Source organism: Neodiprion fabricii, chromosome 1 (genome assembly GCF_021155785.1).
Source record: "Neodiprion fabricii isolate iyNeoFabr1 chromosome 1, iyNeoFabr1.1, whole genome shotgun sequence".
Classification (NCBI taxonomy): domain Eukaryota; kingdom Metazoa; phylum Arthropoda; class Insecta; order Hymenoptera; family Diprionidae; genus Neodiprion; species Neodiprion fabricii.
In genome coordinates, this window is record NC_060239.1 from 33,503,144 (window position 1) to 33,529,841 (window position 26,698).

Below are 26,698 nucleotides of genomic sequence, written 5' to 3' on the forward strand. Positions count from 1 at the left end.
CAATGTGACCGGATATCTTCGAGGTTCAAAGTCTGTTTCCGGACGAGGTACGAGTCGGGGCCCGAAACGACTGGCCCAATAGAGAGTAAGTAAAAAGGAATAAGCGTGACGGACGGACGGACGGCCGACGGTGCAGTGGACACGGGATAACGTCGAGTGTCACAACATCGGGTGCACGAGTGACACTGAGCACGCGTCCCGCCCGCCCACGCGATCTCTTCCTCAAGGATGGCGATGGCCTCCGGAGTTGGAGAGGGGAGGGGGGTGAAGGAGGCGCGGCAAAAGCTTTCGGATGCTCAAATGGCTCGAAAGCTCAGTCAGTCAGTCAGTCAGAAGCGAGCGAGCGCGGCGAACGCGCACAACCGCGTGTCCCTTCATCCGGCAACAAATCGGGCGGCACGCTAATCCGTGAAATGCATTATTAAGCGCAACCCGCGGGACGGATCCGAGAATCATGATTCACGATGTGAGCCGTGATGTGAATAACCGCGAGTTCGCCACCTGACCCTTCCGATAACCACCGTTCGTTGAATTGATACTTATTTTGCACATCGCGTGCTTATTTACACTCGATACGTACACTTGGTGATTAAGCGAACCTCATCGATCTCTGACCAAGATGACACCGAGCTTTGGGTCCTACTTGACTCTCTTCGTCGTTTTTTACGCCGGTTCTGCACTTTCTGATGCTGGACAAGGTGAGTCTTTCATTATCTTAATTATAGAAATATTTGCGCGCGAAAATTCAAACCTCTCGAGAAATGGCGGCAAAATTTAACCGAAACACTCACATGCCGTCCGATGACAATGCGAGAAAAAATATTTTATCTCGTATTCAACGCGCAGTGGTTGGATCGTCATATTTTGCAATTAGATTTCTCCGGGGCGCGCTAAGTGGCCGAGGGGATCACGGTTAATGGTATTCGGTTAATTGGGGAGGGGAAACAAATGCGACACCTGATATAACGGGGATAAGCATAGAGCACGGTATCGCATTTATGTACGTCGACTTGTAGTTTAAACAAGGAAAATGAAAAGTAGAAGCATTCGTTAAACTTTCAAGCAGCGCGATAGAAACGTCGTCGTATCGAAAGATACGAGCTTATCTTTGGTGAAGTAATAAAAAGCGATGTGTGTAACGAGTGTAGGATATTAAAGAGGATTCATTGAACTTTTGCCCGGGTTCGACACTTTGTCATGGGTAGAAGAAGAGATCGACGACAGCTTCCCGACACATGCGTCTCCGGGAGAATCTACTTTTTCTTCCATTTTTTTACTCCCCGCTCCACCCTCTTATCTCCTTTTTGCTTTTAATAACCATATCGGAGACCGTGCAGCTAACTCGTAATAACTCGACGCGGCAAAGTCGCCGGACCGAGGAGCTTAATTCGTGTGCCGGAGTTCATTTGAACACACGTTCCTACTGCTGCACATGCACATGTAACCGTGCACATGTAAATGTTCATACGCGTTCGTTGGTCGGTGGGGTTCTTGCCAAGTGACAAGACGAGGAACACCGGCATGTTTCAGTTAATAGTCGGGCTTATCGCGGTCGGCGTAATAATGAATTAGGGGAATATGCTTTCGGGGTTTGGACAACGAAACAGCGAGATATTCAAAGCTCGGTGTTACTCATGTGTGCAGCCCTATTAAAACTCAGCTACAACATGCTCCGTTATGTTCTCTCGCTTCGTGTTCGATCTGCACTGTACATCACGCTTAATTACTTAATTAGTTATATAGTTGCGTGATGCTTATACGGGACATACTCCGCATTTTTCTTAGAATTTACAAGTCGAACCATGGATGACATTTATTTAGGTTAAATTCATTCTCAACGTTCATATTACGAAACAGCTTCGGAACGATCTATGATTCGATTAGTCGCGATCTTCACCGCGACAAAGACGCTGAGAAGGATCAATTTTCATTTCCTGTAGAAATTTCGAATGTCAAATATGAAATGCAGCAGATGCGCTTAACTATATGAAAGATGCATTGGACGAATGATAATTACCGTGACGGAGTTTTTAAGTAAAGGTGAAAATCACAAATGCACTTCTATTCAAATGAGCCGCGGCAAAGAGCGACGAGCACATAAATGCGGTACGCGGCGGTTACGCACCCCGTTGGATATAAATAGTTGTCAGTCATTATCTGTTTTTTTTTTCTTATTAACAACTGCAGTCCCCGTCGCGCGCGTGTCTTTCCATCGGACCCACTATTCTTTTTTTCGAAATGTTATCTTTTCTCTTTTCGTCTCATTTCGTTTTTCTCCCACTTGGCTTCTTCTACTTCTTTTATTTTTGCTAAATTTATCAGGCGAACTGAAACCTCCGTCTTTACCCGAGGTGTTTGCTAACGGTGTTCCAATTTTTGTCCCACACACTTTGCACCACTAGTAATTTCTCCGCGGCCATATGTTCGGTGTAATTCATCCTCGCGTTCAACGATATCTAGTAAACATATTCCAGCACGACTTATCGAAGTCAACCTTGAGCAACGTTAAGTGAACTTATTTCAAACGCACAAAATTTTATCAATTAATTGAACAAGAAATTGCACTTCTTGGACAGTCTTGAGGCTTGATAAAAATCAGTTTCCTCAAACGTTGTGTAAGAAGTGTGCTTTAGAAACAGGAGGGAAGGTTATTTGTCAGCGAGTCGTAAAAAAGTTGGAAGTCCGTAGGGTAGCTGCATTCTGGCTTCGCGCAAGTGCGTATAATCGTAAATTTATAGTTATACACGTCAACGGGGTTAAACGGGAAGTCATTAAACTGGGGAAATTTTCATTTACCATTTAGGTGCAACTTGGTGCAGCGATATACTACACGCTTTACACATGTCGGGTCGTTTACTCGTTACAAGGTGTACGCCACTTACAGTTGACGTGTTAGGGGTAGCTGTACAACCCAAATACGTCCAAGGACCATAAACATTTTGACTCGAGATTCGACCGAGTATCTTGACCAGAGTTTTCAAATCTATCCAAAGCTGCGTCCTGTATTCGTCTGATAAATCTCGTTCGACCGGAAGACACAGAATGTTGTCATATTTCCTCACTTTCGCATCTTCGCTTCCACCGTTCTGAATAAAATCGCTGATCACGCATTATTACACGTCCGTGTAACCCACGTCGTAATTCACACGCCATCGTGGAATAATATCTGAAGTAAAGCGCCGAATGTATAATATTATGTATGCGTTATGAGGGATCTCGGATCTTGAACGTCTCAATGCAATCGTCGCATGCGGTGACGGTTGCACGGCATAGGGAGCTGGGAGGATATCTGATGGGAGTTTAAGTGAGCGTGAAACTGTTCGGTACAAGTGCCAGGCGTGACTTACTGCAGCACGGTCCTGGTCCAGTCCCCACAGAGGTTGCTGGAGAGATGCGCTTTTTGAGTAAGATGCTCCTAAGCTTCTCGTGGAGACGAGCTGCAGGCCTGGTACGATTGAATTTTTATTTCGGTTGCGTTGTTATTCCATTGTTGAATATCGCTCTACGGTGAGAGATTAAACGACTCTCATTCCGTTCGTTTTTTAAATGTTTAGCATATACTGCGTACTTTGAAAATGAAAAAAAAAACGCAAATCTGCGACGGAATTTGAACAGCGAGATCGATGCCCGGTGCAGGATTCTTTAAAAGGGCTTACGTTTAGTAGGATTCGCTGATCCCTGCCTGATCGTATAAGATTATACCCAATGGTGAGAAGAGGTTGTTTCCCATCGACGAATCGAACTCCGACACCCGGTATGAAGGATACGGGCCGGTGCGCCGAGGGCAGAAGATAAATAAAGACATAAAACAAGTGACAGCTTCGCGCGAGAGAAAAACTCAAACAAGACACACATCTCTCGGGCCCACGCACCGACGCTCGACGCCCCGACGCGGACGGAGCGTCGTCAGCGCGTATCCGACATTCGGCTTCACGAGCTTATATTATAGGCACAACTATAAATTATTACATAAGACTAGTGTAGGATAAATAAAAGGCACGCGTACGTCGTCCTCTTCGGCCAAAGTTATTCATTTTTCATAAAACGTTGGCTCAATCGTTATTTCTAGATTCTACGAGGGAGCCAAAAAGCCAGCTGCGTGTATCGAACGGTTCAATTTAAGAGTTCAGAAATCTGACCCCATAAAAACTGGCAGCTCTACTGTATCTGTAACGTATACGTTGCGTAACACGACGATAAAATTAATTTTTTCAACCCTGCTCGTGCTTCCACGAGATTTACCAAACAATTTAACGGAATCATCCACTTTGCTTTTCGTCAAACTTTCTTCTACTTAGTTTCTCAGTTTCACCCGTTCCTAACCTTCGTGCTCTGATCGTAATGCTCTTTCGAAAAAGAGTTATACTCCTGCATGGTTTAGAAAAGTGCACCAGAAGGCTACTACGGGTACAGTAATTACCGTTCCATGACAAACGAGTACGATAAGTTAATAAATGAAAAAAAAAAAGAAAAAACACGCCACCTCGCAGTTAAAAAACTATTTTCATACGTCACGCTGATGTGCATGTAACGAAACGTTCGTCGATCACGGCTGTGCAGCGTAGAATATTTTTCACACTACGCGTCCTGAATTCGGTACATATCCTGACAAAATTTAAAAAAACAAAAAAAGAAAGAAAAAAGAAAGATATGCTCCTATAACATCGTGGACAGTCCCTAATTATAGCGATAGTGCCACGCATGCTTTCAACGGTCCTCACGGACACTCGGATAGCTCGGACCATTACAGCGACGTGGTCCGTTTATTTCCAATACGCTCTTCGAGACGTATCTGGTCAGTAGAACGCGTGTTACCTACCATAGCTACAACAATGATCGAACACGTTCGACGCTCGTTACTCAAAGGATGCAACGACTCGTTCATCGTACCTACTGGTTCAGCGATGCGGTGATAAAATTTTAACGGCGACTCCCTTGTCTCAACATAATTTCTCGTCGCATCAAAATTGTAAAAGAAACTCCCCCCCGCGCCCCCGCGGCAATCGAAGCCCAGGATTGAATTTGAATATCCAATCATTGGTCATGTGACGTACGCAATATAGCTGGATATATATCTATAAGACAATGGTGTACGCGCATAGCGGAAAGACCGGTAGTGGCATACGCTCATGGCGTGGGATGTTAACTTTTAAATTTTCGAGTCGTCGGCCCCGTCGTCGCGGAACGATACGGAGCACACATGCAGCTGCATAAGCTGCGTCTCAGGGAGTATATAGGCAGGCAGTAAACCGTGCCCTGTAAACACCGGGCATACGGCGTAAACTGTAAACTGCACTGTAACCTGCGCCGTCGCGGCATGCATAGGTTTGCGCTCTTGTAATTTTTTTTATATTAATCCACGAGAGGATCCGCTGCACCGATATAAGCCGGTCCGGTGAGGATCCACGGCGACACATTCTCGCGGCGTGACGTCATCTGGCAATTGATCGAATCAACGAATCGCATACGTGTGTACGCATCGAGCCGTAACAAGGAAATGTGTTAATAGTCAACGAGAAGAAAGCTTATTAATTGTCCGCGGTCTTGTGTACCGGCTATGTTAGAAACTCCAACGCGACTTGCTGATCTGGGACATGATGCGTATTCTAAGTTCCGATGGACGGTTGTATGGTAATATATCGCAAGGACGTCATCGTATAATTACTATTCCGCGGATGGATGGATAGATACACCGGCTGAGCTGCATGCAGAATCCATCTGGGCGTGTGCCGGTTGTCACGCCAACTCGGAGAAAGTGCAACGTTTGCAACAAAGCGACACTTCCTTGGTTCGTACGTAGTTGCACAAGGTGAACCGTGTGAGGAAACCGTCAGCCTCACGGGGAGGTGTGAAACGTCAGGTTTCGATTTTTATTACATCTCACGTAATCCGCATTAAAGCAAAGAAGAGGATGCAAAAATGGCGTTGAAAATTCAACAAGAATCTCCGATATATGCGACATTCTGAGAATCGTTGAATATCTGACTGTCGTTATAGTCTTGAGTGCAACGGAAAATGGATACAGGAATGGGGTACCGCATTTCCGGTGTGTAGCTACAAGGCCCATACGACTGGCGCAATTATCTTGACTTGTGAAACTGACACTGAACAACGAGAAAGTTTAAACCAGTCTGAACCATGCGAGGGATAAAATCCGTGGCTTTACACCTTAGGCGATGCAATTTTGCCACATCGATTTCTTTCGCATCATCATTACGGGGGCAGAGTTAATCGCGCTTGAATTCATTGCGACTCAGACAAGGCCTTCGGCTGCGCTGCCCTATGCTTTGGATAGAAATTTGTAAATTTAAAATTCGGGGTTGACGGGGAGAAAAATGCGGCATGGCCGGGTGGCGTCATCGGGTAATTGACCAAATTGAGGCTGTGCTTGTGTGTAAGAAAGGGAAGCGCGGACGGCTGCTTAATACTCAGCAGCGCATGCTAAAGATGAGGTGAAGAGAGCAACACCATGCTGATTAATCTCTCGCGCTTCGTTAGGAATGGTAATATTCCAAAGTGTCGTTCGCCCCTCGAATGCCTGCTCAGGGCGAAACATCGCAGGCTCGAGGAATCCCGAGCTGTACCAGCACCAGCCGCGTTCAGCCGATGTGCTTACTCCAAACCGCATAATAATGGGTGAATATAAACAAAATCCCAGTATTGTTCTAAGCCCTGAAATTTAGTTGAATACGTGCCATGCCTATATGTATACATATTTCTAGATAAGGTTCTTCAACATGCGGTTAAAAGTGGGTTCGGAGTCTCTCTAGCGTCACCTCGAGAATCGTTCTTCTCAAGCCACCTGCCATTGGCTCTAATGGTATCACCATCACGGCAGTGCCGCTTGTTGGGCTTGTATAAGAAGCTGATAAAACAGTAGAGTTTGGGATTACCGCGTGAATGTTTCCGAGTACGGTGTCCAGTTAGTTTGAACTTCTTCTGCATTGTAACGTAACTGTTTCTCATATTGGGTTCTTTACGAGGTTCCATCTACCGAAAGGGACTAGGGACTTATCTGCTTGTCGCCCACACGCAACTTCCCTTTGCCGATGAAATCTTGCGCCGACCGGGAAGCGAGGTCCGTTTCCGATTGTAAGACGTAGGTATCAGAACGGAAACAGCCACGTTGTCTCGTCGATCGCGATGAGGGTCGACTCAAGTCTAAGAAAATTTCGGTGCTGCTGCTGAGGTGGGTTGGAGTGATCGGTGTGTCGAATGGAGTTTCGATTGCTTCCGTAATGGAATAACGTTAATTGAGTCGGTATTGGGCCCGATGGGACGGGTGGGCGTGACGCTAGCGGTCCAGGGCTTAGAGGCGCGAGGTGAACACGGATGAATCCCGCAGTCGTTGATCTAGATTAACCCGATTCGACGGCAAAGCCCACGCAGTCCTCGGAACTTCTGTCGTTTGTTTAACTGTTTGAATTTTGGTAAGCCGGTAACCCGCACCGAGTTCGCCGGCCGACCGCGAAGAGACCGTACGAAACCCGCTCCTCGGTTATAGCTATTTTCGTATGTCGACGGCAATCACCGTGTCAGTAGTCGACGGAAACCGACCTACCGAGCGACCAACGAACCAACGAACCAACCAACAACCAACCACCGCTGGATAGACGTCGCCCCGTGTAAGAGGAGCCGACCGGAGGAGGATGTCGAGTCTTGGCTAATCAGCGTTGCGCTAATTACCATCAGAAGCGATATTTCTAATTAAGATGCAGACGAATAATAATACGCGCCAAGCGTCATCGTCCGGGTCCCCTGTCAAAGACACTGCGCGCCGTCAAAGTTACCTTCTAACCTGCTACAACATCCCGGTTTCGATTCGAAATTCACCCAATTAAGTCCGCGGCATCGTTTCGATTACGACATGCGTATATCGGTGACATGCGGTGGTGACGCGAGGAGTCCGAGACGAAAGGCTACTTTGACTCGTTACGAGACTGAGCCGAAAAAGCCTTTGATCTCCTGACAGCCAAGAAGAAAGGTCTATCAACGAACACCCTTAAATTCTGCTCCAGTTACAAGTTTACACTTGGCCGGCTGGGTCGCGCGTTTCTAGCAGCGGTAACGCGTGCGTGTCTCGGAACAGATAAGCAATAGTTGACTGCTTCTCGGGAAAAACGGCGAGCGGCAGCTCGGGTGAAAATCAAAGACTTCCGGTTCGCCCGGCGAGCCTTCAAAGTTATAATAACTCGACTATTGGCAGTGCCTTTGAACCTTCCCATCGCGTACCTAAACGGGGACGCCGATAGCTCTATACGCACCTATATTTACATTCGCATCCGTGTGTGTGTGTGCGCGGTGCACACGATGAACGATCTTTGAGCGCGAGTTGCGTTATTAATCACTAACCCCTTAATGGAGAGGGTCATTAGCCTTCGTTGAAACATCAAATGAAGCTACTTTGTCGACCCGCAAGTACGATCCGTAAAAATCATTCGAACGAGTCCCATCGTCGGTCTATGCTTTACTCGAAGCCGTTATAGGTAGGTACCTACTACAAGGATCGGGCTTACATAATGCACGAATGGCATTGATTATTTACATATCGCGTAGTCGCGTATCGTTGAATACTTCCAGAGAAATTTCATCGAACCGACCGTCGAGGCAGAGAAGCTCTCATTATTCCTCGGACGACAAAGTGCATGACGTTAATTTCACAGTAGGTATACAACGAACATACGATGGATTGCGATGGGGCGGCGGGGGCGAAACGAGTGATGAGAAAACGGAGGTTGGCGGACTAATTATTGTCTATTAAACTTAATTGGTGGACCTATGCGCTATGCGCGGACACACGCATGTAAAACGATGGAATTATACCGATGCCCTCTACGAACATGTATCACGGTCTATGCGTCCATACCGCGAAGAAGAGACTCTCATCCGGGTTCGCCTAAATTTCACTTGGATAAAATAAGAGGTTTTCCGGGCTCGGGATACGGGTGGGCCCTCGAGATTTGACGGATCGGGCCCACATGCCCCGGGAATAGCTGTCCCGCTGGTCAGCCCGGGTCCTGACGCAAGGCAGACCACCGACTCTGGCTTTTCTCAATTGGGCCCTGCGTACGGACGAGGGTCGAGAGGTATGGTCCCATTTTGTCCACTTCATTTACCCCTCACTAACGTCACTTCGTTGTTATTGTCTGTTGCAGAGATTCTCTGTTGCCACTTGGCGGCTGGTTCCTGTCGCAGTGTTTGTTCAAAGGTACGTCGAACACACTTAAGTTACTACACTTTGCAGAGTCAGTTTCTACGTACCTACCTATAACATGCACGTGGTGAAGTTGAAACATCCAAGGAGTAACTCGAGCTCTTCGACGCGAGAAAAAGTACCGTGTTAGCCACGTGTTCTTGGACGGAGAGTAACCGACGTGAATAACAGATACGTACCGGCGGTAAAGCGATCAATTCAAACGCGGCGTATGCCTGTAATATAAACACTTCGATTAATCGGTTTTGCGCGCGAGCTTTCGGTCATCCTAGACGTCGGCGTTTCTTTATCTTCGCAATATCACGGTTATATTGTCAGCCGAATCACATCACGCTCTACAGGGCTCCTCGAGGCTGGTGAACATTTTAATCGTCGGATATGCCCGGATTGATGAATCGATCCTCGTTAAAGCTAACGGATCAAAGCCAGAGCTGAGCTGCAGTATACCTACGGTTCAATCGAGCGCGCGATGAAATCACGCGAACATAAATATTCAAACTAGAGTTGCGGAGAGCCAGAGACGATGGATTGTAAATAAAATAAAGCCCCGATTGATCGGCCGTTCTGCGTATGCGTACGGCTATATACGAACCCTCCACACCTACATAAAACTCAGCCATCTCCTCCACTCGTCTCTTTGCCAAGTCCGAGTGCATGCCAGGCTGCGGGTGGCACATCGGGTCTGGTTCGGCTATCCGGTCCGTAAATCCATCGAGGAATGGGCCCTGCACGTGGGTGAAAACTTGAAAAGGGCTGCTCAGGTGTCGGGTTAGTCTCCCGCCGGAACTCGTCGTTTTTTTCTCCGAAGATCCCCTGCATTAATGCGAACTATGCAAAAATTACGGGAGGCTCGAACAATTTTTACCATTACATTAATACCGTTTCTCGCGGAAATCATTCATCGTTTCGTGGACCGAAGGATCTCTGTGAGCTTGAAACTGATTCTCGTTGTGTACTATACGCTCGTTGCAACGTGGGACGATTTTGGGCCTGGTGACTGCTGTTGGGGCCCCGAAGCGAGAGCGGAGATGGTATCGATGGCGTTGGACCCGCTGAGAGATTTACGTAGGAGCAGCGGGGCGCCGGCTCATTCATACGCAAATATTATAACTGGATTCGGAAAATAAGCCGCGGGTTTTTGATATCACTGATACTGTTTCTACGCGTTAGGTATGCGTGGTGTCCTGTTACCACGTGAAGTAAACCGAAAAAGAAGAAAATTAAAAGAGGAGAAGAAAGTAGGAACAAAAAAAAAAAAAAAAACCAAACACGTACATGTCTGTAATACTGCAAGTTTTTACGACATTCCTTATCTTCGTTTCCTCTGCGTATAGACAGTCCGGGAGTTTGGGGGGAAAAAGAGAACGGATTAAAAAGAATTTTAGATCAACTTTGCGTCTCCGACTCGCGCGGGTATAAATTTAATCTTTATAGCCTCCACCGCGCTTTGCGGCCTGTATAAGCCGAGATATTCGTTTGTTTTAGAAAAGTAACAGTTTTCTTTTAACGCTGCCTATCTGTTATTTACACAAATAGGATAATATTCTTGAAACGCGCGATGAGGACTCAAACGCTAAATACCTACGTATGCAACTATATATACACACGCGAGCCGCACGCCGCGCGACACGACGCGTCAGCTGCATTATATCCCTACAGCGAGTCGCTTTGATAAATCCAAACGGTATATTTCTAAATTATAGAACAAAAATACACGCGTAGCACAACACAGAGCTCTCTCTGTTGTAACAATTTATTACCATAAGTAGCTAGAATATTTTACATTATATATACCTTATATACATATATAACAGAACGTACATTTTCCGTCAAACATAGATCAAGTTACGTCTCATAGTTCCTTCCCTGTCTCGGTTGTATTATTACAAGCGCTGGGAGGAAATCCCTGCACTCGGTTGGCCGTTGCTAGGAAAAAGTCAAGCGGCAGTAAAAACAGTGGACACGATAACGCATTGCCGTAAGCACTCCGGGGATACACAATGAGACAATCGGTCTACGCCTGCAGCTATAGCTTACAGTTGCTGCAGCACGGCAATGCTGTATGCAACACGAGGCAAAAGACAGATCTTCGCGTTAGGCCTAACGCTGATGAGGACTTCCTGCTTAGGAATCTAAAAGTAAAATAACCGGAAGTCTCGTGGATCCGAGGTAGAAACCCGCGGACCGGCAGCCCGCGTCCTCTACGTTAGTAGGTACATAACCGATTCTTACACAAGGGCCCAAGGCCCGTGGAAGCGCAACTGAATCTTGGCGCACGTACGCGCGTCCTGCCGTATGTTGGCTGTTGGGTGTTTTCTTCCAAATACCCCCGGGGTAATATTTACGACGTTTAGGCACGATAGTTTCGGCCGCGGGTCCGAGAAGCGACGAAAGAAGCTGCTGCAGGGTCTTTGAGGGGCCCCAAAAACCAGCGATGTTCAACACCGTGGCGCAATCGCTCGCCGCGCGTCGCGTAGCGTGGGCACGAGCTCGCAAAGTCTGGAAAAAGAGAGAAGGCGAGAGAGACGCTCTTCTAAACCCGAGTGCGGATCAAAAGGAACTAAAATAGCGTGCGTACGTTCGTTTTTCGCGACAAGAGGCACGTGCAGAATCACATTAACCGGATTCCGCAGGGTGTTTTACGTATCGCGTACGTTGCGGTTGATTTAAGAAACGCACAAAGTAACTCGGGCGTCGGTGGATAAATCACTCGCGTACTTATATATCATATGTGATTGTTAGAATTTTTCATATACTCCCGCACTGGTATTTTCATAGCCGCTGCACGTAACACTTATATCTCAGTTTGGATACACCGAGTGGCTGAGCGATCACTGCATCACCCTCGTCGTTAACGACGCCGTTAATTATCCACGGGATGTGTTACTCGTCGCGCAAGTTGTGTATGCGTATGATAGATTTATAATCACCTTTATATACCTACCATATTCTCGGATAAGGAATTTCGAAACACGCGCAAATAAATGTGGCCGACTAAAGAAGATTGAAACGACTTGGATTCGTCTGATTATTATACCTAACGAAGTTCTTCACTTGGATAAATTCATCCGAAACTCTGCTACCGTATTGCCGGGTACGGTATGAGTCGAGAAAAAACTTCAACGAAGTAACAAATTTACGAAAACAATTGTGCCGGTAATGTGACAAGCACATTTCGTCGTCGAAAATTGATTCCAGAAATTTGCACGTTGGGTAAATGGCAATGATTCCGAGGTCGATATCAGGCGTACCATTTTCAGAGTCCTTCGAACAGGTGTCAAGGTCACCCGGTAGCGAGTAGGGTTCGTAATTTATCATACACCCGAACTCGGGAAGCTCGAGTATCTGACAATGGGGGGTCATCGCGAAGCCTCGTGTTGTCTTATGGCTCCAGACCGTCTTTACGCCATCCGTGTTCCACATACCTCCGAGAATACACGCGACGAAAATACGCGGGTTCGCGTCGCGACGCTTTGCGTCGTTCCTCCACAGGCCATCCTCGTCCTGCAGCCTTAATGTATACAAACGCCACGTTGACATCCCCTGATTAAACCGGAGCAATCGTCCGCTGCGGATGTCAACGGGCGAGAAGGATGGAACCTTGCGGACGAAATTGGATACAATATTCTTTTTCATGGGGTCATTTTTGAATTCAGAATCCCTTCGCCTTGTGTCCCTTGCAGAACCAGCGATGACTGGGTCGAGGGTCGAGGTTAAATCGAATCAGCGGAGGCGGACAGTGACTTATGGTGAAGGTGGTCGCTTCTGACCTCTGCGCAGACTTAAGTTCCCGTCGTACGTAGTCGTTCGAACGACACGAACAGTTCGCTGGAACCGTTGGTGGTCGTAGAAAACCAACATGAGTTGCCACGTGATTTGGAATACATGAAGAAACGGACGCGCGATGCCTCGTCCTCGTCTCAGAGACATTTATTGAATTTTGAATGAGCACGCGATACGCCACGTGAGGTCTCCAATTCCTTCTCCATAATTGATATTCACCTCCGCAGCCAAGGAGGAAGCCTCTCCCGTCGTGACGGTGTTCGTAAATATGTCCACAGATTCCGGACTCCTTTTTGCTGTATACAAGGTCTCAGCTATTAACAGCAGTCGCGCTATCAAGTTACACGCAAATTTCAACGATCAGAAGGAGCCAACCGTTTTGTCTCTCCAACGCGACGCGATAAATTAAAAACCCCACTTTTCTACATTCCTCGATACACGTGAAATATTCTTGCAAGACTATCACGACTAACGGTTTTCATTTCTCCAGATTCGATTGGTCGAGATCGGAGCAGACCCGAAGATCAGAGAGGAGGCGAGTCGGAACCTTTCGCAGCTTTGTTCGGCGGAACTGGTAAGCCGCGTTTAATTGATCTATTGAATTCTTTTCTCCTCTTTTCGCATTGTACCCCAGGTATTGCATTCACATTTGACCGGTGGCACGTTGTGGAGTGCCAGTTCCTATACATATCACCGTAGAAAATGATGACAATGGTGTTACCTCGTGGTGTTACCCAACACGTTTAGATCGCGTTCAATAAAAGATGAATGCGAAGGCAGGATGCAACCTGATCCCTACTTTTTCACATCCATTATAATCTTGATTCATGCATACCCGCAAGAACTTGAAAATGCGAATAGTTTCACGTTTCAACAGTTTTATATACCTTTCTATTTTCGTCTAAAGCGCGAACTTATTTCAGACCGAGTTCTGGGACTGCTTCAACTCAACGGTGGAAAGTAAGTAGCTTCTTGCAGTACTTTATACACACACGCACCCGTACTTATGCACCGAAAATCGTTCTTGATTGTTTCTTTGCCATTCCATTGAGAGTCATGGGATACTTTCAAGCGCTACTCGGTACATCGAGATCGTTTGCCTTACTACCGGGCTCTGCCGACCGGGTGTTTGCCCTCAAGATTGATTGCAGGATAATGTGCGTCGCCGACGCCCACCGATATTGAATTATTCTTTCAACGCTACATCGCGGACGCGATTTAAACATTCCATTTACATAATGTCCTGACTAAACGCCTATGTCAATCAGTATACTGCCATTTCATTACTTCGCATTGTCGACACTTTTTTAAAATCCTTAGTTCATACCTACTCGTACTTATTGTTAATCATGGTACCGCGATAAAAAAAATTATTGTAAACGGTGGGGTCAATATCTCAAGAATGGCTTGTAGTCTTCAAATAATTGTCTTTGCTACAATCCTCCGCTGCCAGTTTGCTTGCTTTTTGCACAACGGCTCGCCTGCATGTACTTTAGTCAAAGTTGTCCTCTTCTCTTGTATGCATATTCGAAATTTAAATAGTTTGCTTTTTCTCAGACATAAGCCGTGCAATGGATAACATTTAGCTTACTTGACCTGTGACCGAGCAGTTTATCTGCAATGTATATCGGCATGTCAAAGTCGCTGCTATGCGTAATGCTTTCTATTCTTTGGCGAGATGCAAATGGAGTGTAATAAATATTATTCAGTGCTGTTCTTCTAGTAGAAGACGATATCGCAGATATAGCCGTAGGAGCCACAGAACATAACATGGCAATAATGATAATATCGATAATAATATCAGCGGTGAATCATAAAGTAACACACAAAGCAGCATCACAGATAAACATTTTTCATTACAGAAGCGCGAAAGAATGAGAACTGGGTGGGCAGAGGATGCTGTCATTTGTCGCAGAACTTCATTTGTGGGATGAAATGTGCTTTGGCAGGCAGCAGGTCGGATTTAGATGCAGATTGCAGGCAGAGTGATGAATTGGAATTGTTCTCGTGCTTGGAGAAGCAGGAAGAAAGCGAAAGATGCTGCAGCAATGTGACGAATGAGACGTGCCGGGGTGTGTGCAGAACGGCTTTTCACAATCCTGGAAAACAGTCTTCGCGTAAGCTGAGCGCAAACAATTGCCAGAATCAAATGCCCAAGTGTTTGAAAACGGTTGCTGAAGCTGAGAGTGCCGAAAATCCAAAGCAATGTAAGCTTCCGATGCCTTCGTTAACAAACGATTACCGTCTCTTTAAATGTATGGATAATTTTTCAACTCTGTTTTTCCCCCCGTCAGATTTACACTGCTGCGACGAAGCCACAAGCATCGAATGTTTAGAAAGCTGTCGGAGTACTTTGCGCACGGCGGTTACTAATCAGGATATTTTCGATACGTTGGAGAAAAAATGTGGTCTGATATTGCCTCACTCGCCGATATGGGGGTGTATAATGAAGACCACAACCGCTCCGGAACCCCCGCGTCTTCCCCTAGATGCTGCGAAACTCTCGTGCTGTTACCGAGCCTATACATCAAATTGCAAAAAATTATGCTGGCGGGTGTTTCAAGCAGACTGGGAGTCGGCTTGGTCGAAACTCGACAACGAGTGCCTATCGTCCCCCATGGAAGGGGAGCTTAGAAGGTGTCTAGACGATTCAGACGATCCATGCGAGCCGGGATGCTCCGGGCTGAGCTATTGCTCACGGTACAATGACAGGCCGACCACGTTGTTCAGGTAATTGTGCAAAACGTATTGTTGCGTCACTATGGATGAATAAAAAAAAGCGAGTAACTTTGATCTCTGTTCTTTAGAACGTGTTCAGCGACCGCGGACAACGCTGCACGATGGGAAGCCGATCATTGGGTTCGAGGCGGTGTGATAACAGGATTGGGGCTACCAGTAAGAGCTGCACCCTCGTGTCCTGTTAAAACGCTTCGCGCAGCGGCCTGTTTGTTTCAATTGCGTCCGTGCGAATCGCGGATTCACGAAACGCGTCTTTGCAGAGACGACTGCTTGGAGCTTCTTTCAGGGTGCGTGGATTGGTCGGCGATAACGGGACCACACACGGCGGCCACGTTGTGCGCAAAACTCTCCCCTCCGCGTCAAGACATGCCGTGTGTCTCGCTGAAACCATACCTCGAAGATTCCCCGGAGTTCGGAGTAACGCTTTTACCCGATGAGGACATCACGACACCCTGCCTGCCGAATCCTTGCCTGCCTAATCAGGTCTGCATTCTGCATCCGAACGCCGCGAAGATTCATCAGTGCGTAGCTAGTTGTTTGTTGGGTGAAATTTCCAAGCAAACGGTCCCTCTGGGCACTTGGGTCCAGGTTCCGAGAGCCGAGCAGCAAGGCTGTCTGAAAATTTGCAAGTGCACGTTGCACGGTCTGGAAAAGTGCAGAGACCTCAACTGTTTCAGCTTCAATTCCTGCTGGGTTCAAGACAGGTTTGTCACGCACAGATCGAATTTCTACCTCGAGTGTAATCCGTGCACCTGTTTCGAAGGTGAGATTACGTGCTCTCGCAAAAGCTGCGGCGATTTCAGGGCGGCCTCCTTACCCTGTGATTGTCCGGCCCACTATGTCCCCGTATGCGGAAGACTCGGGGTTACATTCGCATCGGCTTGCCTGGCGAAATGCTTTGGCGTTCGGATGAACAAGATCGAATTCGGCAGCTGTTCATCCAGGGATCCATGCACTCCGGACCCATGCGACAGTACGGAAAAATGCGTTCGACGGCCCCGCGTATGCTTATCGAATATCCACAAGCCCTGTGCCCAGCACGAGTGCGTTTCACTCGACTGTGATCTTCGTCATGATACGAATGGTCCCGTCTGCGATAAGGATAACAGAGAGCACGCTTCCTTGTGTGCTCTGATTCGCGCCGGTGCCGCACTTGGGTACAGAGGGCCGTGCCTCCAGGGATGCAGTCTTCGCGGTCCCGTGTGCGGTATAAACGGCGAAGTTTATCCGAACGAGTGCTCCGCATGGGGAGCTGGGACGTCGGTCGATTACGTGGGACCTTGCATTGCTGTGGGACTCGTTGGCAATGTGGCGATACAACGATGCGGAGAGATCGTAGAATGCCCACCATTAGCTGCCCCCAATTGTATCGGCGTCACTCCCCCCGGTGCTTGCTGCCCCGTGTGCGGAGGAGCCGCGAGATTATTCTACTCTCGGAAGCAGGTGAGAATTTAGAATTCTTCAGCGCATTTGAGAGGAGTAAAAACTGTTCAGTCAAGGGTTTCGGTCAGATCTTGACAATAGGGTTTCTAATAGTGATATTTAGAGTGCGGATCGTTAGATAGTTTAAATCCTGTTATACCTGTATCATTTCTTTTCCAAGTCGTGCTTTTCAAATCTAAGACAAGGCCCGCATCTACTTGTTCTTTTACAGCTTGATAGGATCTTGCACGTGATGGATGAAGAGTTGGACCGGGATGCAGTAACGCTGGGTGCTATGATCGTTGCCCTGGGGCGACAGATTCAAGTATCGCAGTGCATGCTGAGGGGCGCGTTGACCCCCGAGGGAGACATATTCGTAATCAATCAACCGCTCCCTACGAAGCCATCGGCACTTCAGTTGCAAGCATGCATAGCCGAGATTGAAAAGCTTGTAACACGAATTTCGGAAAGGAGTCCTAAGATATTGGCAGAAGTGCCACTCGGCTCGTTGACAAGAGCGGAGATAATGCACGGCCATGTGTCCGGTTCCTCGTCCAACCGATCATGGATTGCCATGCTTTCATTTGCGATGATGCTGCTTTTGGGATCGTATTAGGCATGCGTTGGTCAACGGACACTGGAAGTCGACGGAGATCGCACGTTTGTCACTCGGTTGTGTACCAATTTTGTACGTTACGTGACGGTTGTCTGAACAGGCATTTGACAGTGCAGTGACTTCAGAGATGACAAAGAAATGAAACTTTAAGTTGACTTTAATAGTTTATTCTACATCAGATTAAGCTATGACACATATTGACCCATTACGAATGCATTTTTGCGTTGCGTTCGCTCCAAGTCTGTGATCCTCCTAGTGCCTACATAGTTTAATGTAGTATAGGAAGTACTTTTCAATTTATATATTACCAAAGAATAGAAAGAGAAATGCAGAGTTATAGGCAATGGTGCATGAATATACCTGTAAAGTAATAATTTTAAATTATTAGTGTTGTAAAATAAAATTATTTTCCGATCATACCAAGTTGCTGCTGTAAGCAGATTCTCGCATTATTAACGAAAATTCACCAATCTAAGAGAACTGCAATTTGATTACAGATTTCAACTTCATGTAGAGATGAAATTGCAGCTAAAACATTGTGGGATAAGCAGTGCTAGTAAAAATCACACAGAAATCTGTCTTCTGCCTAAATGGTTCGTCTTACAACATTTTGATTGTGCTATCCCAGTTTCTAGGCCTCAACATACTAGGTGAATGAAAATTTGTGATGATTCGGACACCGAAACATTTTCCACTTATAAAAAATTATAAGACTGTTACTTCATATTCTTAAAAATTAGCTATTTCTTAAAACTGTTATTGTCAATTTTTGCACTTATTATATTACTTGTCATAACGTATTGTGTGTGGTACTAGCATTTGCTTCTTCAACCATTGTAGATGAATGGGGTGAGTTAATATTTTTCAGGCTGTATAAGAAACATGGATTCCGTTCGTGTCAATTTTTCCTTTTTTTTTTATTTTTAAATACCAACGTTTTGCATCTTACGATACATGTATAGATTGAATTATTCAATTCATATTATACAGAATTGTATTGAAATCATCATTGATTCAAACTGTACTCGGTGTACAAAAACTATTTCCTGGATTAATCCGGTGCGGGTAACATTATACATAGAAAACCGTACAAATTATAAAACTTTATATCGTCCCCGCGATCCTGTGTGCGTTCCCGACGACTGGAGTTTAATGAGTTCTTCTTTAATAAGTCGGGATACCTCCGCCTTTGCTTTACTGACAGCCAATTCGCTGGTCGATTCAATTGCAAGGTATAACTTCCTTTCACCTTCCGGCGGAGCTTTTCCTGGTGTGATATATGTCCCTCGAACAGTGAGTCCGGCTTCTGAATATTCCGAAATTTGAGCGAGAGCTTCTTTGCTTGTAACGCGCCACCTCGCTTGTTGCGGAAAGTCATTGATCTCAAGCTCTTCTTCATATTTTCGGAAAGTCTGTTCACCAGGTTCACCCTCCCCTTCGACAAGATCTTCTTCTCTCGGTTGGTAGTTCAGTTTCGTATTCAACTTTGCAGCGAGTTGCTCAGCTACTATCTTGGCCTGATAAAATCAATTTTTGTTATTTACCAATTTAGTTATGAATTGTGAAATTAATTTCATTCTTATTTCATGATTTATTAATATTTAAAAATTTTGAAGGTTCTTCGTATAATAAAATAATACCAGTCAGATAAACTTACGGTGATAAGGTTTGTAGGACCTGCACCCTTGAGAATAGCTTCTGCAGCTTGTTGAGTTGCCCCCTTTGCCTCAGCACCCAGATTTTTGGCAATGTTAATTTTAGATGCGGCTCTCCTCGCAAGTTCTAATTTGTCTGTAGCACTTGGTACAGGTTGTCCAGGAACAGAAATATTTGCCACGGATGGCCTGGAAATTTCGCGAACAGTTCGCTTTGGTGCTAACATACTTTCGATCTGCTGATCAATGTCATTTTCAATGTCTTCATCATCGGAGTCTTGCAAACCTAGCGCAGCTTTTTGGAATTTCTTCTTTTCATTCGCCAGAGCTGCCTCTGATTCATCAAACTTGAAACCTTTCCCGCTGAAACCTCCTCCGGTGTGTACTTTCTTACCGTCAGCTGCCTGACGAGTTTTGTAACCTTCCCAAAGTTGACGCAACGGTTCCGGAACTGGTACAGCTGCTAATTCATGAGCACGTAGAATATCACCCGCATATCTTTCTTGTTCAGGTGTGATAAACGTGTAAGCATATCTAGGGCATAAAGAGAATGTTCAAACTTAGATAACTTGACAGATTGATTTTTCAGAGTAGAAATGAGCTTCAATCAACAGTTCAGATGGAAAATCATATATCTGATGATCGCACCCCTTGTTTCCAGCACGTCCAGTTCTCCCACATCTATGAACGTAATCTTCATAATGATTTGGACAGTCATAGTTCAGGACAAGAACGAGATGTTTTACATCAAGTCCTCTGGCTGCAACTGAAGTGGCAACCAACAATTTCGTTCTACCAGCTTTAAAATCCATAATAGTAGAATCTCGATCGCACTGATCAATTCCACCATGTAGAGACATGCATGAGTACGAAGCTTTCATTAGGTCTTTCAACAGTGTATCCGCATTCTCTTGCTTGTCCACAAAAACTATTGTAGAGCCTTTATCCTGATAATGTCCCAGCACTTCGAGAAGCTTATAGAACTTTTGATCCTCTTCAAGAACTACGACGTGCTGTTCAACGTCTTTACATACCACAGAACGACCACCCACTTGAACTTCTACGGGACGAGTAAGTATCCGTCTAGCTAAGGCCTCCATTTGCCGAGGGAATGTAGCACTGAAGAGGACTGTTTGGCGGTCTGGCCTGACATTTTCCATTATTCGCATTACCTGGAAAATGTCTCACACGAACAATGATTATCAATCCTGAGAAATTTGTTTTTTCATCAACTGAATTATCATGCAACTACTATTTTGAATATGTAGGTAAGATTAAAATCAATGGATTTTTCTTCAAACTAATTTAAACTCATTAATCCTACCTGCGGTTCAAAACCCATATCAAACATTCTGTCAGCCTCGTCCAAAACGACATAAGTCACTCTTCTCAAATTAGTCACACGTCCACTGTTGGCAGCCAGCATGTCAATCATTCTACCAGGTGTGCATACAATGATTTCTGCACCTCTTTTCAGTTCTGCTATCTGTTCCGAAATTCCGGTACCACCATATACGCATACATGAGAGAGGCCCAAGGATTTTGTAAATCTTTTTGAGTCTCGGCCAATTTGCATGCAGAGTTCCCTAGTTGGTGTCATGATCAACGCAATAGGTCCATCGCCATCCACCAACGGAGTTTGATCAAGTATGTGCCTGAACATTGGCAAAAGAAAGGCTAGTGTCTTACCACTTCCAGTTTTCGCAATACCGATTAAATCGCGGCCAGACATGATCGCTGGAATGGCTTGACATTGTATTGGTGTAGGTTTTTCATAACCGAGCTTTTTTAATACTTCCAACTCCTTTTTTGTGACCCCACATTGGGCCCAAGATTTGATAGGCTTTGGACAACCTTTTCCCTTTACACGGATTCCCTCAAGCTCCTCCTTATATACTTCTACTTCTTCAGGCGTCATTCTTGCTGTAAACATTATAAAGTATAATTATTCAGTTATGAGCCAATATTAGATGTGAATTTGCATTGAATCTTTTCATTTTTAGGAAAAATACGTCATGCAAAATGCTTGATAAACTACTCGTCAGAAATTTCATGCATGGCCATATTACTTACCAATTTCAGGAACTTCAACGTAAAACGCTTTTCTGAACGGTTGATATTCCGTTGCTGCGTGATCAACTTTGGCCAGCTCACGTTTTTGTTTATTGGCTATTCCAGCAGCAGTTTCGTGAAGGTTTTCACCTTCTTCTTCACTAGAATATTCCAATCCATCCTGATTCTGTTCTATCAATTCTCCCTTCTGCTTTGCAACCTGTTTTTTAGCTACACCAGTAACTATAACCACTCCACCACTCTGTGTGTTTCCAGTACCTGTTCCATTATTGGTCGGTTTTGATCGGTTAGGGTCTAGTTTATTAACTTTTCGTACTTCTTCTTGAACCTGTAAGTATTACAAGGCATTATTCTTGACTTTTAGGCAGGGGAGTGCGATAATGTTTCAAGTATCTTTGGATGGTTCAAGCACATTGTTGTAGTAAAAGAAAGGAGATTGCGTAAGATAATGTAGACTATGCAAGTTCTTGGGAATTCTGAGATAATTTACCTCAGCCATGAAAGCATCGAGAGGATCAACTTCTTCTTCCTGTATTTTAATTTCTTCTGGTATCACCTCGAGTTCTTCTTTGATATCTCCTTCTTCCTTAATTTCTTTGGTACTGTTGAGGATGACGGGAGTCTCTTCATCGCTGTCGTCTTCTAGGGACCATTTTTTCATAGGAAGCTGAAGGTTTGCTAAGATAGACGATTTTCCATCCTTTTTGGTAGCTTCTAATTCCTTTTTCTTTCTTTCGGCACGCCATCTTTCTATTCTTTCACGTCGTTTTTGCATTTCCAACTCCAGCCTTTTTTGTTCCTCCTCCTAATGAGTAAGTTAAATTTAGAATGAATTACACAGCAAATTTATATAGGAGTAGTTCACAGTCGACATCATATAATAGAAGATATCAAAAAAGATATAAAATATACCTTATCCAATTTTGTGTGGTCAAATGGCAAATCCTCAGTGTCACCTTTGTCTTTGTCCTTACGTTCTCGTGACCGTGATCTGTTCGATCGATCTTTACCCGAGCGCGAGGATTTTGAGCCTGTAAGACGCTTTTCTTTACTGTCGCCACTAGTATACCGAAAACAATCAATTTTAATAGATTATTGAATTATTATATTATTATTTCTAAGACGAATGTCCAACAATTTATACATCTAAGTATGCGGGAAATGTACGATTTCGGCAAACTTCATTATGCCTCTTGAGATTTTCAATAGAACCCCTGATGATGGATTGGAATACTTTATGAGAAAGATGATTTATCTGCATTCGTACATGAGAAAACAACTCCGCGTTACGAATGTTCACGCACGTTGCAGTGCTGAAAGTGTATGTCATATCATCCAAGTTCATAAACTTGAATATCATTTCTGAATGAAAAGCATTGAACAGATTATATAACAATAGCGGAGATGTTAATACAGAGTCTTAACAAGGTTACGTATAATAACTGTATCAAACCGTTTTCTATCACGTTCTCTTTCCCTGTCCGTACGTTCCTTCCTATCGCCCCTTTCGCGCTCTCTTTCCCTGGATCGGCTTCGACGTTCCTTGTGACGAGTCTTTTCTCTTTCTCGGTCTCGGCTCCTGGATCTTCTCCGTTTCTTCTCTGGCGATGCAGACCGGGACCTGGACCTCCTTCGGTAGTGCCTCTCCCTTTAGTGATAGTTATTATTGAGCAAGGCGTTGGTAACTTAACCTCAAAAGTTTTCAGAATTACTTAATAAAAACCATGATCAACTTACTTTTCACCGCTTCGAACCATCTTTCAATATTATGATTCTATTATAGAAACAGAAATAAAACATGTAACATCACGTATGAATCGTGAAGCAGGTATTTTCGATAGTTTGAATCGGAGTATGTAATCGCATACGTCGAGTTTACCCCTCCGCCATGCTTAACTGCAACACAGACCGCAGCATAGGACTGCAGTGCCAGATGCTCGACAAACGTGATTAAACGCCGTATCACCAGCAGAGGGCGCTGATGATTGAGGCTTTGGTTGATGGCAGTAAGAAAATAAAGACGGATACCCCTGGGTAAATTTTTGTGACCAGTTTTCGTCGGGCAAGTGGGCCCAGTATGGCAAAAAATTCAGAGTAACTGTAATACATCACGGATGCGCTGATTTTGATCGAGATGAAATAGATGCTCCGTATATGAGACAGTATTTAACGCGGTGTCCTGATTTAAAGACCTAAAAAGGTGATTGCAGGCGATTTTTTTTTTCTTGATAGATAGAGATGCAACGAAGCTTCTCGAAACTTCAAGTGTATTTTAACACACATTTGAAAGGTACGAGCAAAAATTTGTATCATCCAACTGTCGCAGAACGGCAGTATTATTAGCTGACCCGTTAACTGAAGAATGCATCTTTAGTCAACGGCTGACCATCGAAGGGCCGAGCCGCTTGAGTCTGGAATCGGCAGGACAGATAAAGTGCGTATTTCTTGTCTGAAAGGTAAAGACTGAAATCATTATGAATCATATCATATCATCATACATCATTCATCATTCATCATACATCATACATCATACATCATACATCATACATCATAATCATACATAGTATTCAAGTTCGAAACCAAAGTTTGGATGTTCAGAAAGTGAAGTGACCCAAAATTTTTTTTCTCTTGACGTCATCGATCTATAGTAATCGAAAATCTGCTAGCGGAATTCCTCAGTCTGGAAACAACCGCGCAGTAGAGCGGACGGATGAAAATCGCGCTCCGCAAATTTCGAGTACCGGGTTCTGTACCTCCTGGATCCTGCGCTCTGGGTCCGCTTCCTGGTGGAACTCGAGTTCCAGGACAAGCGCCCCGTGGTTCCTGCGCTCCAGGTCCTTGACCTGGTGACTTTTGACCTTCAGGACTAATTTTCCGTAATTCTGGCTGTCCAGGTACATGAACTGATGACTTTTGACCGTCCGGACTAATTTTCAAGTTTACAAATTTGATTATTGAAACCGTCATGTTTTGTACTATCAAACCAATATGCATGCTTCAGATAACATTTTAAATCAGAAAACAATCGAACGACCAGGATCAACAATTATATTTTATCTAAAATTTTTGAAACTTTACACGTTCACAATAAATTATTTCAATTCATTTTTCGTGCAAGCACTAATTCAGTAGTTATAGATGTGCTAATAAAATTTATTATATTATTATGTAATTAATTAACTATATTAATGCTTACACAATATTTCTGATTTGTTTTTATGCTAAAAATATTTATTACCATTCAAGGTATAACACGAGGTGGATAGCGGTGGTCGTTTGAGGTGGTTGGCGGTTGTTGGAGGTGTTTGGTGGTTGTTGGAGGTGGTCGAAGGTGGACGAGGAGGAAGACGAGGAGGACGAGGATTTGTGCTCGGTGAGTTTAACATTTTTATAATATTTAATGGCAATTATAATTATATTTTATTTGAAATTTTTCGAACTTGTCATGTTTACAATAAATTATTTCGATTCATTTTTCGCGCAAGCACTAATTCAGTAGCTATAAATGCGCTAATAAAATTCATTATATTATTATTTGATTAATTAATTGTATTAACGCTTACACAATATTTTTGATGTATTCTTGTACTGAAAATATTTATTACTATTCAAGGTATAACCCGAGGTGGTTGGCGGTGGTTGTTGGAGGTGGTTGACTGTAGTTGGAGGTGGTGGGAGGTGGTCGTAGGTGGTTGACGGTGATGGAAACTACGGAGCGCTTATATAACAATATAATAAATTTTACTAGCGCATTTAAAGTTACTGAATTTGTGCTTGCGCGACAAATGATGTGAAATAATTTATTGTAAACATAACAAATTTGAAAAATTTCAAGTAAAATATAATTATAATTGCCAATAAATATTATAAAAATGTTAAACTCAGCGAGCACAAATCCTTGTCCTCCTCCCCCGCCTTCTCCTCCTTCTCCAACCATCTTCTATTACCTCCCACCACCTCCAACCACAGCCAACCACCTCCAACAATCACCGCTATCCACCTCGGGTTATATCTTGAATAGTAATAAATATTTTCAGCATAAGAACAAATCAAAAATATTGTGTAAGCATTATTACAGTTAATTAATTACATAATAATATAATAAATTTTATTAGCGCATCTATAACTACTGAATGAGTACAAACGAATTTCAAATGCTATGGTCACAAGCTTGCTGTAGTTGTGAAAAACTGAGTAATTATTTTCACACACCTATGTAAATTATTGTAATCTGGGATGAAGCTGAATTGCATAAATAAATTATAAAGTTCAAAAGAAGATTATTCGTTTATTATAATAATGATTTCTCAAGTCCGGAAGAAATTTAATTATTCCGCTATTGCCCCAACGGGCCTGTACTTATACAAAAACGAGGTAGTTTATGAATTTGTCCTGAATTGAACTTTGCAAAATAAGTAATGTTGGAATTTTCCCAAATCATTTCGGTTGCCCGAAATTGACTTGAAACAGCAAACTAGAATTCTACTTTTTGAATAAAAATTTTAATTTCAATATGTTACGTGTATAGTTTTTTTTTGATTGTTCGTAAAAACAAAAGGCTTGAATTCAAATTCGATAAACAATTGCGATTCAAGCTGAAATTAGTAAAATTACGACCAACTCAGTTTCTATTTACATGACTGTAAAGTAAATATAAACATCATGTTAATGTTTTGAGTCGGGTGGATCATATTTACGAACCAGGAAGCAAGCCAGCCCCAGTTCGAAAATCTATTTCAAGAGGAAACATGTTGTGAAAGGAACGCATCGAGAGATACATCCAAAAATCAAAAGACTTCTGTCGTCACCCCTCTGCTGTTGGTCTTATACTCTTTTTCATGTCTTTTCTACGTTACAAAGGGTCCAATTAGTCTAAAAAGGGTTATACAATTCGTTTCTGTACGGAAGTGTGAAACAAAAACAGTCGCAAAGATATGCTTAAACATTGCATGATAATTCTGATTATTATAACAGAATAAAGAAGTCCATTATATATTACCTTAAGCAAAGTATGACAAACTTTATATCAGACAATCATTATAGTGGATAGTAAGCATAGTTTGAGTTGCGACTTGCGTACAAGCGCAAAGCATCTCTGCAGAATACGATGTATTATGTACGATATTTTATTGCGAATATTTTATGTACCCTGTAATAAAGTTGTGAATATTTGAATTCTGATGCATTTTATTCAGA

General features: G+C 44.0%; 2 protein-coding genes across 6 annotated transcripts; one reads left to right on the forward strand and one right to left on the reverse strand.

The window, feature by feature from the left end:
• Positions 1–307: 307 nt before the first annotated feature.
• LOC124174513 (reversion-inducing cysteine-rich protein with Kazal motifs) lies at positions 308–18,324 on the forward strand. Of its 5 annotated transcripts, none has more exons than XM_046553734.1 (8): positions 308–698; positions 9,156–9,208; positions 13,488–13,571; positions 13,905–13,957; positions 14,860–15,204; positions 15,292–15,727; positions 15,805–17,179; positions 17,391–18,324. In XM_046553734.1, exons 1-8 carry the CDS (start codon positions 687–689, stop codon positions 17,772–17,774), a joined length of 2,742 nt encoding a protein of 913 aa, XP_046409690.1. In that variant the 5' UTR covers positions 308–686; the 3' UTR covers positions 17,775–18,324. The 5 variants fall into 5 exon arrangements, with proteins under 5 accessions (XP_046409690.1, XP_046409691.1, XP_046409689.1 ...); XM_046553733.1 differs by having other exon boundaries at positions 309–698; positions 13,921–13,957; XM_046553736.1 differs by lacking the exon at positions 9,156–9,208 and having other exon boundaries at positions 309–698; positions 13,921–13,957.
• LOC124174512 (probable ATP-dependent RNA helicase DDX46) lies at positions 18,004–23,445 on the reverse strand. Its single transcript, XM_046553732.1, has 9 exons — positions 23,240–23,445; positions 22,956–23,150; positions 22,415–22,562; positions 21,993–22,307; positions 21,503–21,830; positions 20,754–21,352; positions 20,078–20,601; positions 19,432–19,963; positions 18,004–19,291 (listed from the first exon to the last, which is right to left on the reverse strand). The coding sequence occupies exons 1-9, from the start codon at positions 23,257–23,259 to the stop codon at positions 18,869–18,871; spliced, it is 3,084 nt and encodes a 1,027-aa protein (XP_046409688.1). The 5' UTR covers positions 23,260–23,445; the 3' UTR covers positions 18,004–18,868.
• Positions 23,446–26,698: the final 3,253 nt, after the last annotated feature.

Excerpts from the sequence above, each read along its gene's own strand:
- LOC124174513 (XM_046553733.1), top strand. The coding sequence starts at position 620 with ATGACACCGAGCTTTGGGTCCTACTTGACTCTCTTCGTCGTTTTTTAC. Across the intron at positions 13,958-14,859 it reads CTTCAACTCAACGGTGGAAA|AAGCGCGAAAGAATGAGAAC; the intron begins GTAAGTAGCTTC and ends TTTTCATTACAG. Across the intron at positions 17,180-17,390 it reads TATTCTACTCTCGGAAGCAG|CTTGATAGGATCTTGCACGT; the intron begins GTGAGAATTTAG and ends GTTCTTTTACAG.
- LOC124174512 (XM_046553732.1), bottom strand. The coding sequence starts at position 23,259 with ATGGTTCGAAGCGGTGAAAA. Across the intron at positions 22,563-22,955 it reads AGAGAACGTGATAGAAAACG|TGGCGACAGTAAAGAAAAGC; the intron begins GTTTGATACAGT and ends TCGGTATACTAG. Across the intron at positions 21,831-21,992 it reads TCGATGCTTTCATGGCTGAG|GTTCAAGAAGAAGTACGAAA; the intron begins GTAAATTATCTC and ends TAATACTTACAG.